The following is a 13,474-nucleotide window of genomic DNA, read 5'->3' on the forward strand; positions in this document are numbered from 1 at the left end:
TAAATCATGAAGGAAATGACAGATAAAGTTGACTTTGCATTTTGTCTAAACTTTTGTATGGCAAAAAAATCATACTTTTAAAAAAACCGTACTAAAACATGCTAAAGACAAGCTACTCAACAGGAGATTTTTTGCTTTTTGCATGTCGGTATCTTGTGCACTAGGCATAAGATTTAATCCAGAACAGAGGAAGGTCCTTCAAATCCATAAGAAGAAAACAGTTCAGACGTGCTTCTGAAATCACTCCATCTGGCATCCTGAATGATGAAGCCTGCCGCTCCCCAGTCCTGGCTGCAGGCATGTTTGTGCCATGCAGACAACACCAAATCCTGTTGTAAATGTGAGGTGCAGTCTGGCCTCTTTGGGCCACACTGCAGTGTGTACTGAGTGCCTGCTTGACTGAACCTGGGAAAACTGTCTCCGTAGGTGGTCCTGTTGGAGCTGGCTGCCTGGAGGACCTATCTTCTCAGGCATTCTCTTTTTAAACAAAAACCCTTTAAGTAAGCTAACACATTCCTACCAGGGTGCTTCTGAGCTTTCATGGGTGGAGTCTTGCTATGAAGGCACTCCTCCAAGCAAGATTTCATCTTTACTGCAGTTGGCTTCCTGACAATCACAGTTGTTTCAACAAAATAGGTAAATGTTTAAAAAAAGTTTGATAGGGTTTGATAATTTGTTCTTGCCAAAGGCTGCAATTCTTTACAGCTTGATTACAATTGTCTTGGTGGATTTTTATCAGTTTAAAAACTGCCAATATGACATACACAAAATGACATTCCATTCTTGATTTAATCTGCATTTCCTGACCGTTTGGACTGGGACTTCACCCCAGCCCCTGGCATCCATATAGCCAAGGAGTCTGGAATGTTTGGTGGAAAGTTCCATTTCAAGCCCCTTCCCCTGGGAGTTACCACAGTTCAGACTCCACCTCTGAGAAAGCCCGCCAAATAGTGACCCCTCCCTAGAGAGTGTCAAGACCACTCTCACAGGCTGTTTACTCTGCCCCCAGAGAACGAACACACCACGGTCTTCTGGTCTTCCTTTCCCTCTCTGTGGTCTTCCTGGTTTTCCCTCCCCATCTCTGTGTTTTCTTGGATGCACTGTGTTTTAATGGAGCACTGCCATCCATTAAACCTTATTTTTTTTTCTAATTCGTTTTGATTTGGTCTGATTTGGATTATTGCATTGGCAGAGAGTCTTATCTGGCGATAAAAGCTTTACACTGACCACCTTGTGGGGTGGCTTCGTTTTTGTCGTGGTTTGTTTTCAGAACAGGATCTCTTGTAGTGGAAGTTGGCCTTGTCCTTGCTATGCAGCTGAGGGTGAAAGCCATGGACCACCACACCTAGTTTAAAGTGTGGCCCAGGCTCTTGCTTCATCCTCTTCAAAGTTTGTCTGTGTGCACCACTTAGAGCTGAGAGGTGAGGCGTCCACATCCTTCCCTGTGTTTCTCACACACCATTGAGAGCACAGAATAAGATGAAAGTTTCTCACCTCCTTAACAAAACATTAACAGGATAGCTCACAGAATCCTGAGAAAAACACGACTTCTTAAAAGAGGTACAAACTCAGTTTCGAGAAAGCCGGATTTTGCGCATACAATGTGAACACAGTCAGCCTGTAAGTGGAGGGCTCTTGTTAAGAGAGGAGGAATTGGTTGGTGGTAAGGACCTGCATGGGAATCACTAAGACTTCATATGGTTGTTATCCACAGGCGACAGGTTGACCACTCCATAGTCAGACATGCATGACGAGAACAGCAGTGGAGACCACCTTTCCTCCCCCAACTGATTTTTCCATTTAAGACCTGATGTGGGAGTCCCCTCTGTGTCCTGTGATTGCCATTAATAAATAAACTGCCTTGGCCTGTTGATAGGGCAGAACTTAGGTAGGCGGAGAGGACTGGGCTGAATGCTAGGAGAAAAAAGAGCAGAACCAGGGGAACGCCATGCAGCCGCAACGGAGATAGGCATGCTGAAACTTTGCTGGTAGGCCACAGATTAATGGAGATGGGTTAAATTAGGATGTAAGAGTTAGCCAATAAGAAGCTAGAGCTAATGGGTCAAGCAGTGATTTAATTAATAATACAGTTTCTGTGTGATTATTTCAGTTCTGGGTGGTCGGGACGAACAAGCGCCTCCTCCTACAAAGAACGAAAAGAAATCTTGTCCCTTTTTAGGCAACCGCCTAGGTAGGAGTTCTAGTTGACCTTGGTGACTGTGGGTGACACGAGCACTTGTAATGAGCCTGGCAGTGTTTACTCAAAGCACAAGGATCCCCTTGACCCACCAGTCTACTTCTAAACATTTGTTTTAAGGACGGAAATAAGGAAGCACAAATCGGAGCATTATTTATAAATGGTATAAACAAAAAGGATAGAAGCCTTGCCTTCGGGATGTCTAAGAACTCTGTGGTCATTTAAAAAACTGATAAAGTTTTTAATAATATATTTTTCAATTGAAACTATTATTTACAAAATAGGAGCCAATTTTTCCTTGTTAATTATCTATTGTCTGTGTACTGCTCTGCCCAGATCTTGGAGTTCCTCCACATACCCCCAAAAACCCAGCCAGGAGAATCAAATTATGTATGTAAAAGCAAAGAGCCTTTATTCTTACACAAGTTTGCAAACTCGGACTCTCCGTGTGTCTAGCGTGTGGGAGTGACTGGAGAGCTCATAAGCTCAGTTGGGGTTGGGTTTTTTATAGTAGTAAAGGTAGGGGGTGAGGGATTTTCAAGGTTCAGGACCCCGATTGGCTGACATTTGTCTAGGGGTGTCCTGGTGAAAAGCAATGGGTGTGGGCTGCAGGTTATTCTATCTACAACGTTAGGACGTTAGAAATTTCCTTTGGATGGTCTGTTCCTGGATGATACATGGGTGGTCTTGGTTTGTGGTCTTTCTTGGAACCAGATATTGCCTCAGGGTAAACTACTGAGACTGGGGGGTAAAGTATTGAGCTGGTCATGGCTGGATCCTACAGTATCTCAGGGCAGTTAAAGTTTGGACCGTATGCAGCAAAATGAAATCTAAAAGTTATTCTAGTGCTAGGAACCAAGGCACTGTGTTTAATTGGTTGTTTGCTTGTTTATCTGTGTCTTGCTCAATTTGCAGACTACTTCCACAGTAAAAGAAGTTTTTGGCCGGGCAGTGGTGGCGCACGCCTTTAATCCCATCACTCGGAGGCAGAGGCAGGGGGATCTTTGTGAGTTCAAGGCCAGTCTGGTCTACGAGAGGTAGTTCCAGGACAGGCTCCAAAGCTACAGAGAAACCCTGTCTTGAAAAACTAAAAAAAAAAAAAAAAAAAAAAAAAAGAAGTGTGTGTGTTTAGGAATGTGTGCCACAGCTTGCCTGTGGAGGTCAGAGCACAGTCTCCTACCTTGCTTGAGACAGGGTTTTCTGCTGTGTCAGGCTCAAGCTCATCTTCTCTCTATTGGGATTACAGATGGGCATCACTGCATTCAGCTTTATGTGGGTTTGGGAGATCATATGTAAGGGCCAAAGTTAACCTGTAAGCCCCACTTCAGATACTTCCTGAAATGCTGGAGGCTACAGTTTAAGGAGGATAACAAGCCACAAATGTTCACCCTGCTAAATATATGCTTGAGCCTGATTGGATGTAGGAGGGAAGTATGCGGACAAGATATATATCAGGGAGGAATTATGTTAGGATGTGCACTTGCCCTGATTGGACCTGATTGGAAATGCGGTGACCATGTGGGTTTGGCCCTTTTAAGCCTCTACAAGATGTGACCCATCGCCATTTTCTGGGAACCCAGGACCAAGGCAGGGTCCATCATCCTGGCCAGTATTTAATTCAGGCTTGCTTCAATTTTGCCTCAAAATTGTGGAACTCTCTCTCTCAAATCTCAGGTTTAATGGTGCCCAGAAGCTTGCACAGCAAGTGTTTCACTTACCAAGCCACCTTCCCAGTCCAAAAAGTGGTTTGAAGTAGAATTTTGCATGACAACAGGAGACAGGATGTCACCCCAGTTAAATGTCTAGCCACAGAGGAATGAATAGTCAAGCTGTGGCCGCTGGCATATTAACTACCATTAACAAATTAAATACATACTTTCTGAGCACCTACTGAACACCATTTTAAACATTGGTGTCATGTTGACTTGTGAAAATAAAAAAGAATAAATTTAAAACAAACAAAAGAGAGGTAAAAGGAAGGAAGAGAGTAAGCCAAGGAGCTGAACTCACCTCCTTAGCGGTCCTGGTGGCTCCTCTGCCTCCATTGTTCTAGTAGACAGCCAAAGCAGCGGCTTCTGGACCTCCCTGGGCTCCAAGTTTTCCTTCTTGGGCCCTGTCATCCATCATCCAGGTTGACCACCAACGTCCTTGAACAGCCTCTGCAGCCAGGTGCCCACCAAGCGCCCATGGCTGTGGAAATGATGCTCCAGCCCCGGGGAACAGTGGAGTGACCTAGCCTCTCTCTGATGCCCTAAATCATTTCCTTGTGCATGACCAGAATTTGAGCACTCGAACATTCCTCTCTTTGTGAAGCTACAAGGAAAGCCCTCTAGCTCACTACCAGGAGCCCCTGATCTGCTGGAAACACTGAAGGAAACATTTTTAAAAGAAATTATCAATTGGGCAGTTTGGAAGAAGGAAAGTAGAAGCGCGCATTGGTTTGGTGAGTGTCAGGTTCCAAAGAAACTCAGAACAAATGGCTGAGGGGGGCCTATTAACATATCTAAGCGGATGTTGGCTGCCAGGCTCTCCCAGCATGGCAATGCCCGCTACAGAGTCCTGGTTCCTCTCAGTACTTCTCATTCCAGCCTCATACCGGAAACCTCTTCAGGGCCCTGAGCTTCACTTCCCTTCACCCTGTTTCTCTTTCCTATATAACCCAGATATTTTGGTCACATGCTTTCTTGGTTCTTTGTTCTCTCTTGGTCTCTTGTTTCTTGGTTCCTTTCTTGGTCTGCTTGCCTGTCTCTTCTCTCTCTTCTCTTCCTCTCTTGGTCATGTGTATCCACCCCACCATCACCCCACCCTCTCCTCTCATAGCTGGGTTCAGTCTGGACTCTTCCAGATGCCTCTGGTTGTTCTCTCTCTCATATCTACCTACAATAGAACCCTTTTCCTCAACCATATCTAGGAGCGGTCATGTCCTTGTTATTATTCAGTGGGCAGTCTTGGGAAAGGAGCGGGGCTGGGGACAATGACATCAAGGCATCTTAGGGGCATGATGATGGGCTTGGGACTGGACTGGGATACATCAACTGGTTCATTCTGGCTGGGAATCCAGCCATTCAGTCTTCCCGGGGCTCAGGAAATAGAGGCAGAAGGCATCACCCGTAAGTATAAGTGAGGCTTCTAAACATATATGATGCTTGCAGAGGTGACCCCAGGACAGTCAGGACAGGAAAGCTTGGTCAGGAAAAGACTGTCATCATGCAGAGGAAGTCCCATTTGAACTTTTGGTACCTGGGTCGAAAACACTCAGCTATCTGGACAGTGATGGTGTAAGCCTTTATTTAATCCCAGCACTGGGGAGGCAGAGGCAGCAGGATCTCTGAGTTTGAGATCAGTTCACAGAGTGAGTTCCAGAGCAGCCAGGACTATACAAATAGAAGCCTTGTTTGCGGGAAGGGGTGTGCAGAAACAAACACAAGAGAAAACACTCAGCTGTGACTCCTAGGGGCAGCCAGACTCCCCACCTTTGCCCCCTGCCAAGCCCACATCTGGTTGTTTTCTACAGTTCTGTAGGAAGGGGGCAGCACAGGTTCATGAGCAAATGGGGCCTCAGGCCTCTGTTATCATGCTCAGAGACACCCGAGAACACGCGGCAACCCTCTGTGCCCTGGCCATCCTCTGAGTGAGGAAGACAGGGACAGAGGTAAACGGGGTGGCAACCTTTCCTGGAGACTCCATACCAGTGTTTGCTCCCTGCCTGACCCACAGGCACTCTTTTCCTACGGTAATGGGTCTTCAGTTCTCCTCCGCATTCCTGAACATTCTCCACCCCCGACCCCGGTTTCCCAACAGCTGACCCAGTTATGTCAAGAAAAAAACAAAAGTTTTATTTTCTTTTTTCTCCCCCTTGTTTTTCAAGACAGAATTTCTCAGTGTAGCCCTGGCTGTCTTGGAACTCACTCTGTAGACCAGGCTGGCCTTGAACTCACAGAGATCCACCTGCCTCTGCCTTCTGAGTGCTGGGATTACAGGCGTGCGCCACCACTGCCTTGAAAATTTTCTTTTGTTCTTCCCTCTGCCCTCATCTTGTTATGTCTTATTTAGGTGGTGAGGAGAAACATTATCTGCTCAGGAACAAGAAACATTATCTGGTTGGGAACTCGTCGTCAGGAGAGAAGCCCTGCCTATTTTTTTTTTTTTAAATGAGACAGAGAGCCGGGCAGTGGTGGCGCACGCCTTTAATCCCAGCACTCGGGAGGCAGAGGCAGGTGGATCTCTGTGAGTTCGAGACCAGCCTGGTCTACAAGAGCTAGTTCCAGGACAGGCTCCAAAGCCACAGAGAAACCCTGTCTCGGGAAGAAAAAAAAATGAGACAGAATGAAAGCCAGGAACACGGGCTCTGGAATTTTCCAGGGAGTCTCCCCAGAGACCCTTCCCACCACCCGCCTTCCTAATTGAGCCTGGCGGTTCCCGACAAGAATGTGTGCTGCTGGGCTCTGATGAGAAGCAGGTTTCTGTTCCCTCTTGCAGCGTCTCTGGAGCGCTTCTGGCCGGAGTTGGTCTCCACTAGCTCTCATGGAGATTTGCAACACGGGCCTGTGACAGATTCGGACCGGTCACATAACTGGCTGCGTTGGCCAATTGGCAGTAGAGGAGACAGGGTTTTTGTCATGGACAAGTTGTCCCCCTCCAACATACATCCAAATGCCTATGCTGAGATCCTAAGCCCCAGGACCTCAGGTCGCTATTTTAAGAGAGGGTCCTTTAAAGAGGTGATTGTGGGTGGACGAGGTCAGTGGGTGGGCCCTGTATCAGTGACTGGAATCTGCCAAGCCCCTCCTCCACTCCCAGCAGGGGCTTGTGGGGTCCATACAGCCAGGATGGACGGTTGCAGGTCTGTGTGATGCAGAAGGGAAGAACAAGGAAAGTCCTCCAAGGTGCTAGTTCCTGTTGTTACCACCAATAAGTGTTCTCTTATCCACTCACCTGCTAGCCTCTGTGTAACAGAAAAGGACATGCGGAGAGGTAGAAAGGTAACCCCAGAGGGGAGTCAACACATGCCGTAGTCAGGTCACAGATCCCTGTATAAAGGTGAGTCCCATGGCCAAAGGGATATGGCGGGGCTTGTCAAGGGCTCTCTTTGCAAACACTGAATTGTTTAAGGCCCACAGTCATTCCTTGATACATAGGAAACGGAGGGGCTGGCTCGCCTCCACGCTGGCGGAGCTAGCATCTGAGTTGATTGGCTTGCTTCTCCGTTGGTGGAGTTGGCTTCTGATTTGATCCAGGTAGTTTGCTATCACCACCTGCACATGGCAACTTGGCCTTTGTGTATAGGGGTGGGGCACACAGCTATGTACATGGGAGTCTCGTTGGTCTGGGTTGGCTCGCTGGTCAGTAGCCCCGAAAGAGTCACCTGGGGTTATCAGTGGGTACTGTTTGTTTCTGTTTGCTATCATGGGTTCTGGGGACTGAACTGAGGTCTCCATGCTTGTGTGGCATTTGACTAACTGAGCTATATCTCCTGTCCCCTTTTGTAAATGTGGGACTCCTTAAAAGAATATGCCAGAATTTCTGTGTCTTGGATGGGATGAGCCTGTGCAGGGTGCAGACACTATCATGGCAGCCTGTACTGGGCATGGGTGCAGACGCTATCATGGTAGCTTGTACTGGGCATGGGTGCAGACGCTATCCTGGCGTCCTGTACTGGGCATGGGTGCAGATGCTATCATGACGGCCTGTGCTGGGCATAGGTGCAGACGCTATCATGGTGGCCTGTACTGGGCATGGATATAGACGCTATCCTGGTGGCCTGTGCCGGGCATGGGTGCAGACACTATCCTGGCGGCCTGTGCTGGGCATGGATGCAGACGCTATCGTGACGGCATGTGCTGGGCATGGGTGCAGACGCTATCATGACGGCCTTGCTGGGCATGGATGCAGACACTATCCTGGCAGCCTGTACTGGGCATGAACAAGAGTTTCCACCTGCCCTTGCCCTCCAGGCATTCCTGCCCACCTTCTGCCTGAACACCAAGTGTGACCAGAAAACAAGTTTCCCCAGCTTCTTGCCAGTGTGTTGGAGAAAGTTCTGCAAGGTTTGTGGCTAGGCAGGAAGTGTACCTGGGGTGGGTTCCAGAAGAGGGATCATTTTGCAAGCTTCCTCTCTCAGGGAACATCTATCTCTAACATGAGTAGATAGGCAAAGCTGGCCACCCCATAGCCTGTCTTGGCTTAGTCCTATAAGGAGTTTGCTCTTCTGAATAGTCTTGAAAAGTGCTCTTCTATGCTCACCATTGTAGTGATATTTCATTTGTATTTTAATAAATAAAGCTTGCCTTAAGTTCAGAGAGTAAAACAGCTGCACTGATCAGCCTTACAGACCAGGCAGTGGTGACAAACACCTTTAATCCCAGTAGCCACACTAGTTTGCCGTAGAAACCGGGTGGTAGTGGTGCATGCCTTTAATCCCAGCACTAGAGAGGAATATAAAATGGGAGGAGACAGCTCTCAGACACAGTCTCTTTCTGAGATTCCTGGAGGCAGGATCACCATCTTAGACTGAGATAGAAGTAAGAGCCAGTGGGGTTGAACCCCAATTTCTGTCTCTGGGTTTTTATTAATCGTGCTACACACCATGGAGGTAAACCACAGAGAAAAGCATCTTCAGGATGGAGAGATGGTTCAGTTAAACGCTTACTTCTCTAGCCGAGAACCCACTTAGTTCTGTTTCCAGCACCCACACAGCAATTTGCAACCACTTGTAACCTCCAAGGGTTCTGACACCTACTTCTGACCTCTAACGGCAGCAAGCATGCACTTGGTGCACACAGATATATGCAGGAAAAATGCTTATACATGTATAAATATAAATTTTGAAATCTTTTTTAAAACATGTTTCACGGCCTCCCTGCGCTCAGCTGCCAGTTTTTCCTCAGGCATCACTCTTCCTGCCTGGCCCTAAAGAGGGGGCTCCTCTGACTGGCTACTGGGTCTTTCAGGAGATCAAACAGCATCACTGGGGAAAGGCAGATGCCTCAGGTACTCCAAATCTTCTTCCCCGTGGCTACCAGAGGTGAGTGAGTTGCTCAAGGACACACACCTAGAACAGCCAGTTCGGGTTGGACTAGATCACCCTACACCAGGAAATGACATCCTGCAAATTGGACGGTAGCAGCCAGTTAGGGACCTGAGTGTGTTGTACTGTCTTCTGGGAGGCTTCTGACGTGACTCCCCTTCCCCCCCCTCCAGCGCCACGTGGCCTGGGGCAGGGACCGGGTGTATAAACAAACACAGCATAGAGGTCACCTTGATTTCCTGTTTTAAAATCTGCCCTTTCCAGTGAACTTCGTGTTCTGTGAAACACACCAGCATGTATGTCATTTAAGGAAACTGAGTCGTCTGCTGTCATCTGGAGTTAATTTGATGGAGCGGTCCTTCTGTTAGGCCGCTGAGGGTGTCTCCTCTCTTCCGCTCGTACGCCCCATGGGTCATTTTGCACATGTTTAATTACGTACTTGGGATGAGTTCCTAGAAGAGAAATCACTGAGAAGACTCAAGACTCCTGGTCCGCACTCCCGACTTGTCTTCGGGAGGACACCACTAGTGCTCTTTTTGTGACAAATGGATCAAGATCCACTCCCTAGAAGGCCGATATGCAAGGGGTCTTGGGCTCCCGGCTTCCCGGCCTGTCTCTTGCCTAGCTGAGCACATTTGGATGGATGGCCATGCTTTGAAGGTGACCTCAACCTCCAGCCTTCTTGGTTTACCGGAAACCCTGTGAGCTCGTTAATATGAACAGCTCAGGGAACAAACACTGGGTCAGCTCCATTTTCCGAGCTGAGCTCCCCAGTTCTCTCGCTGCTTTTGGATTCTGTGCCTTATGATAGTCTTGTTTTTTAGCCTCCTTGTGGATTTCCTTGTCAAAGCCCTGGGAGGCAGGCTGGTTTCCATTTCAGGCAAACGAGTTCCGTCTCATCTTCCTTTGCCTCTCCCTGTCTTCCTTCTTCCCCTTTCTGCTCAGAAGTTTTAAAAAACAGGGTGTCCTTATATGACCCAAGCTGCCCCCAAACTCACAGCAATCTTTCTACCTCAGTCCCTAAAAGAGCCAGTGGCTGGTTGTTTTGCTTTTCTGACCTTCAGGTTGAACCCCAACTTCTACCTCTGGGTTTTTATTAATCGTGTTACACACCATGGAGGTGAAGCACAGAGAAAAGCATCTCCAGGCTGGAGAGATGGCTCAATTAAACACTTTCTGCTCTAGCAGAGCCCAAGACTCCTTGCAAATTGATTGCAAGCATGCACTGCCATAGCTCAACCTTATTTATTCAAACAAATACTGTCATTGCTGTCCGTGGCCTCCCAGGGACCAAAGGGGCAGTGCTGAGTAGAGGAAGAAGTCACATTCCTGGCACCTCTTGGCCTTCACTTATCCTATGTATTGGGGTTTTCTTAGGGTAGAGAGTATTGTTAAGTTGGGAGCATAGACCCCAGGCCTGGGAATTGTATTGGTCTGGACTCCAAGTCCCAGCATGCCACTCCCACAGGGTATTTAAGTGAGCTCCCAGAGGAGAAACACGTGGTCTATTTTCTCTCCCTGGTTGCCTTAGTGGCTTCCTGGCTCCCCCCTCAGGGCCACCCAAGAGCACAGGGATCCCATTAAACCTGGATATTTCTTAATTTGGCTTGTTGTGATCTGGCTTGATTGGGATTTTTGCGTAGGCAGAGAGCTTGCGTTAGGAAAAATTCCTAACAAGTATGAGGAAAGGGCCCTTGGTTCTGGCTTGTGGTAGGTGTTCTTGATAATCGTGAATGTGTGATTGTTTCCAAGGACTAAAAGCAGTGACTGTGCCAGGCAGTGGTGGTGCACATCTTTAATCCCAGCACTTGGGAGGCAGAAGCCGGTGGATCTCTGTGAGTTCGAGGCCAGCCTGGTTTTCAGAGAGAGTTCCAGGATGGCTAGAACACAGAGAAACCCTGTCTTTTGGGGAAAACAAGGAAAAATAGAAAACAGGGACTGTGTAGTGAGGACAAAGACATCAGAATCGCTTAGGAACCCCCAAGCACACACAGGGGACCTTTGAGTATCATCTGGTCAGAGGCCCCGAGATAAACCCCCATCAGCCAAAGACAGATCTTCAGAGGTGGCCTCTCTGTATAGGTGGTTTCTGCCCCAAATTTAGAACACGTCCCAAAGTTTAAGAATACTCTTTAATCACAAACTATGCATCCACAATCACATCTATGCCGTCTTGCTTGGAGGTCAGAAAGTCCGCCATATTGATGAGTATAACAGAGATTTGGCACTTAGAACTCTTTCAGAGGTAAGGAGAAGCATGCCCCCCGCTCCCTTGCTAGGGGCCCCCAGTTAGAGCATGTTTAGCTTAGTGCAGAGCCGCTTGGAAGTCCTGTGCTAACTAGGTTAGAGCAGGATGCACTGTGGGGCCTGCCTCGCTACCAGCCCCTGATGCTGTTGCTGGGCCAGGCCCATGATGCCCAACTCCCCATCGCCGGGGATACCTACACGATGCCCTCTGTATGCTTGCTCCTCCAGACCACCAGAGCAGTCATGAGCAGCGTGACTGTGATGGGGAGCATGATGAAGGGGCAGAGGACGCTGTTGGGAGGGTCCTGAAGTGCTCTGCCGGAGACTGGGCATTGGCTGAAGTAGAGATGGTGGATCGTGATGAAGAATTTGTCCACTTCCGGGTTAGGCCAGAAACAGCCAGTACTGTGTGCCACAAACTTGGTGCAGTGAGTGAGCTCCCAATAGCTCCTGTGGGTTAAAAAAAAGAGGCTGTCAGGGACCCGGCCAGTGGCAAAGTAGTCCTTCCCCTCCTCCCAAAGCCCTGGGTCCAGCAGGTAAGGGCTCTAGATAGTTCATGGCCAGGCCCAGGTGTGTTTGCCAGTAGGCTCTTAGCCCAGCTATCAGAGAGTGAGTTCCCAAGTGCCTGCTATAACCTTCGGCCAAGAGACTGAGGACGAAGCTGACAGGCCTCCTGCCCATTCTTGCTCCTGTTGTCAGCCTATCAAACGTCCCCACTAAGCTAACTCAATGACAGTGGGCCATCAATAGGGAAGAAGAGGGTGTGGACAAGGATCTGAAGGAGAACTTCCGGCTTAGGCAAAGTCCTCTGGATGCGGGAGGATGACAATGTGGCTGCCGGGGTTTGAAGGAGGCCATGGGATTTACTTCTGCCAGAGATGCTGGAGCCCCAAAGCCCACAGTAAGCCAGCTTATTCTAATCCCCTCTGGGTGTCTTAGGACGCCTTGTCACCCTGGTAGAGGGAGGCAAGGCTCCCTTGGGAGATTCAGTGAAGGTTGGTTCTGAACAGCTCGTGGTCATGGACTCTGATTAAATGAAACAGAAAGAATCATTCCCAAGTGAATCTTGCCCTTGGCACTCTCCCGAGTCACCTTCCAGGCTAGAACGTGGGATCAAATATTTTCTTGAAGTGGAGGAAAAAGGAATGGGCTCCATCTGCCTCCCCAACTCACATTCCCCCACCACCTCTTCTGGTTAGATGTCCTAAGAAGAAATGTCTTTACGAGGGCCTGGGGTCAGTGACTGTCTTACGGAACTAATGGCCTTATTGGCTCTTTGTAAACATGCCCACGGCAATGGCTGCAGTTGCCATCATCCCCTGCGTGCTCATGTGTGCCATACATGGGGCCGGCAGTTTCCGCAGGTGGCCTCATTTGCTCTGGGGTATTCTGAGACTCAAGACCTTGCAGAAGAAGAACTGGAGCTGTATAGGAGGATAAGAACTTGCATGTTGGAGGGTAAGGGCGTGAGTGCTATAGGCTGACCCTCTGTAGCCATCTGGCTACAGGGCCTAGATATGGCTGAGTGCTGGACTTCCCTTGTCTGGGTCCAACTCGCTGTGGGGTTTGGAAACCACAGTGGTCCACAAGCCACAAGGCTAGCATTGGTTCTTAATGAGATCCAGCCCTGTGGGTGTTCCCAGGCTCCTCTCAGGGGAGCAAGCTCCCTCTGCTTCTGTGCATCCGCAGTGCAGGTGCCGTGACTGGCAGGCTGGCACAGGTGCCTATCAGGGTTGTCATTAAATCTCAGATGTGCATATTTAGGGAAATGGCGCAGAGCAAGCAGGCCCGAGAACTACCCGCAACATGGGCACATGTGGCTGAGCATGCGACCTGAGGCCAGAGGCAGGAATGAGTCTCGTGTGAGTTGCCTCTCATGGGGCACACATGCCTGGGGAGACCTGCGGCGCCAACATGGATGAGACACGTTTCTGCAAACATGCGCAAACTTGAAATGGCATCACCAGACTGGGAATCAGGGGCCTGGATCACTGGCAGAGAAG

The 13,474-nt window shown here is 48.8% G+C and overlaps 1 protein-coding gene across 1 annotated transcript in view; it reads right to left on the reverse strand.

Annotated features, from left to right (window-relative positions):
• Positions 1-11,341: 11,341 nt before the first annotated feature.
• The window catches only part of Ramp1 (receptor activity modifying protein 1), a 49,157-nt gene continuing 47,024 nt past the window's right edge, over positions 11,342-13,474 (reverse strand). Inside the window, exon 3 of the mRNA XM_041650459.1 lies at positions 11,342-11,921. Coding sequence (XP_041506393.1) covers positions 11,666-11,921 — 256 coding nt within the window. The 3' untranslated portion in view covers positions 11,342-11,665. The remainder of the gene's footprint in view (positions 11,922-13,474) is intronic.

Source organism: Microtus oregoni, unplaced genomic scaffold, assembly GCF_018167655.1.
Source record: "Microtus oregoni isolate MIOR12 unplaced genomic scaffold, Mior012 000004F_ref0000308, whole genome shotgun sequence".
Lineage (NCBI taxonomy): Eukaryota > Metazoa > Chordata > Mammalia > Rodentia > Cricetidae > Microtus > Microtus oregoni.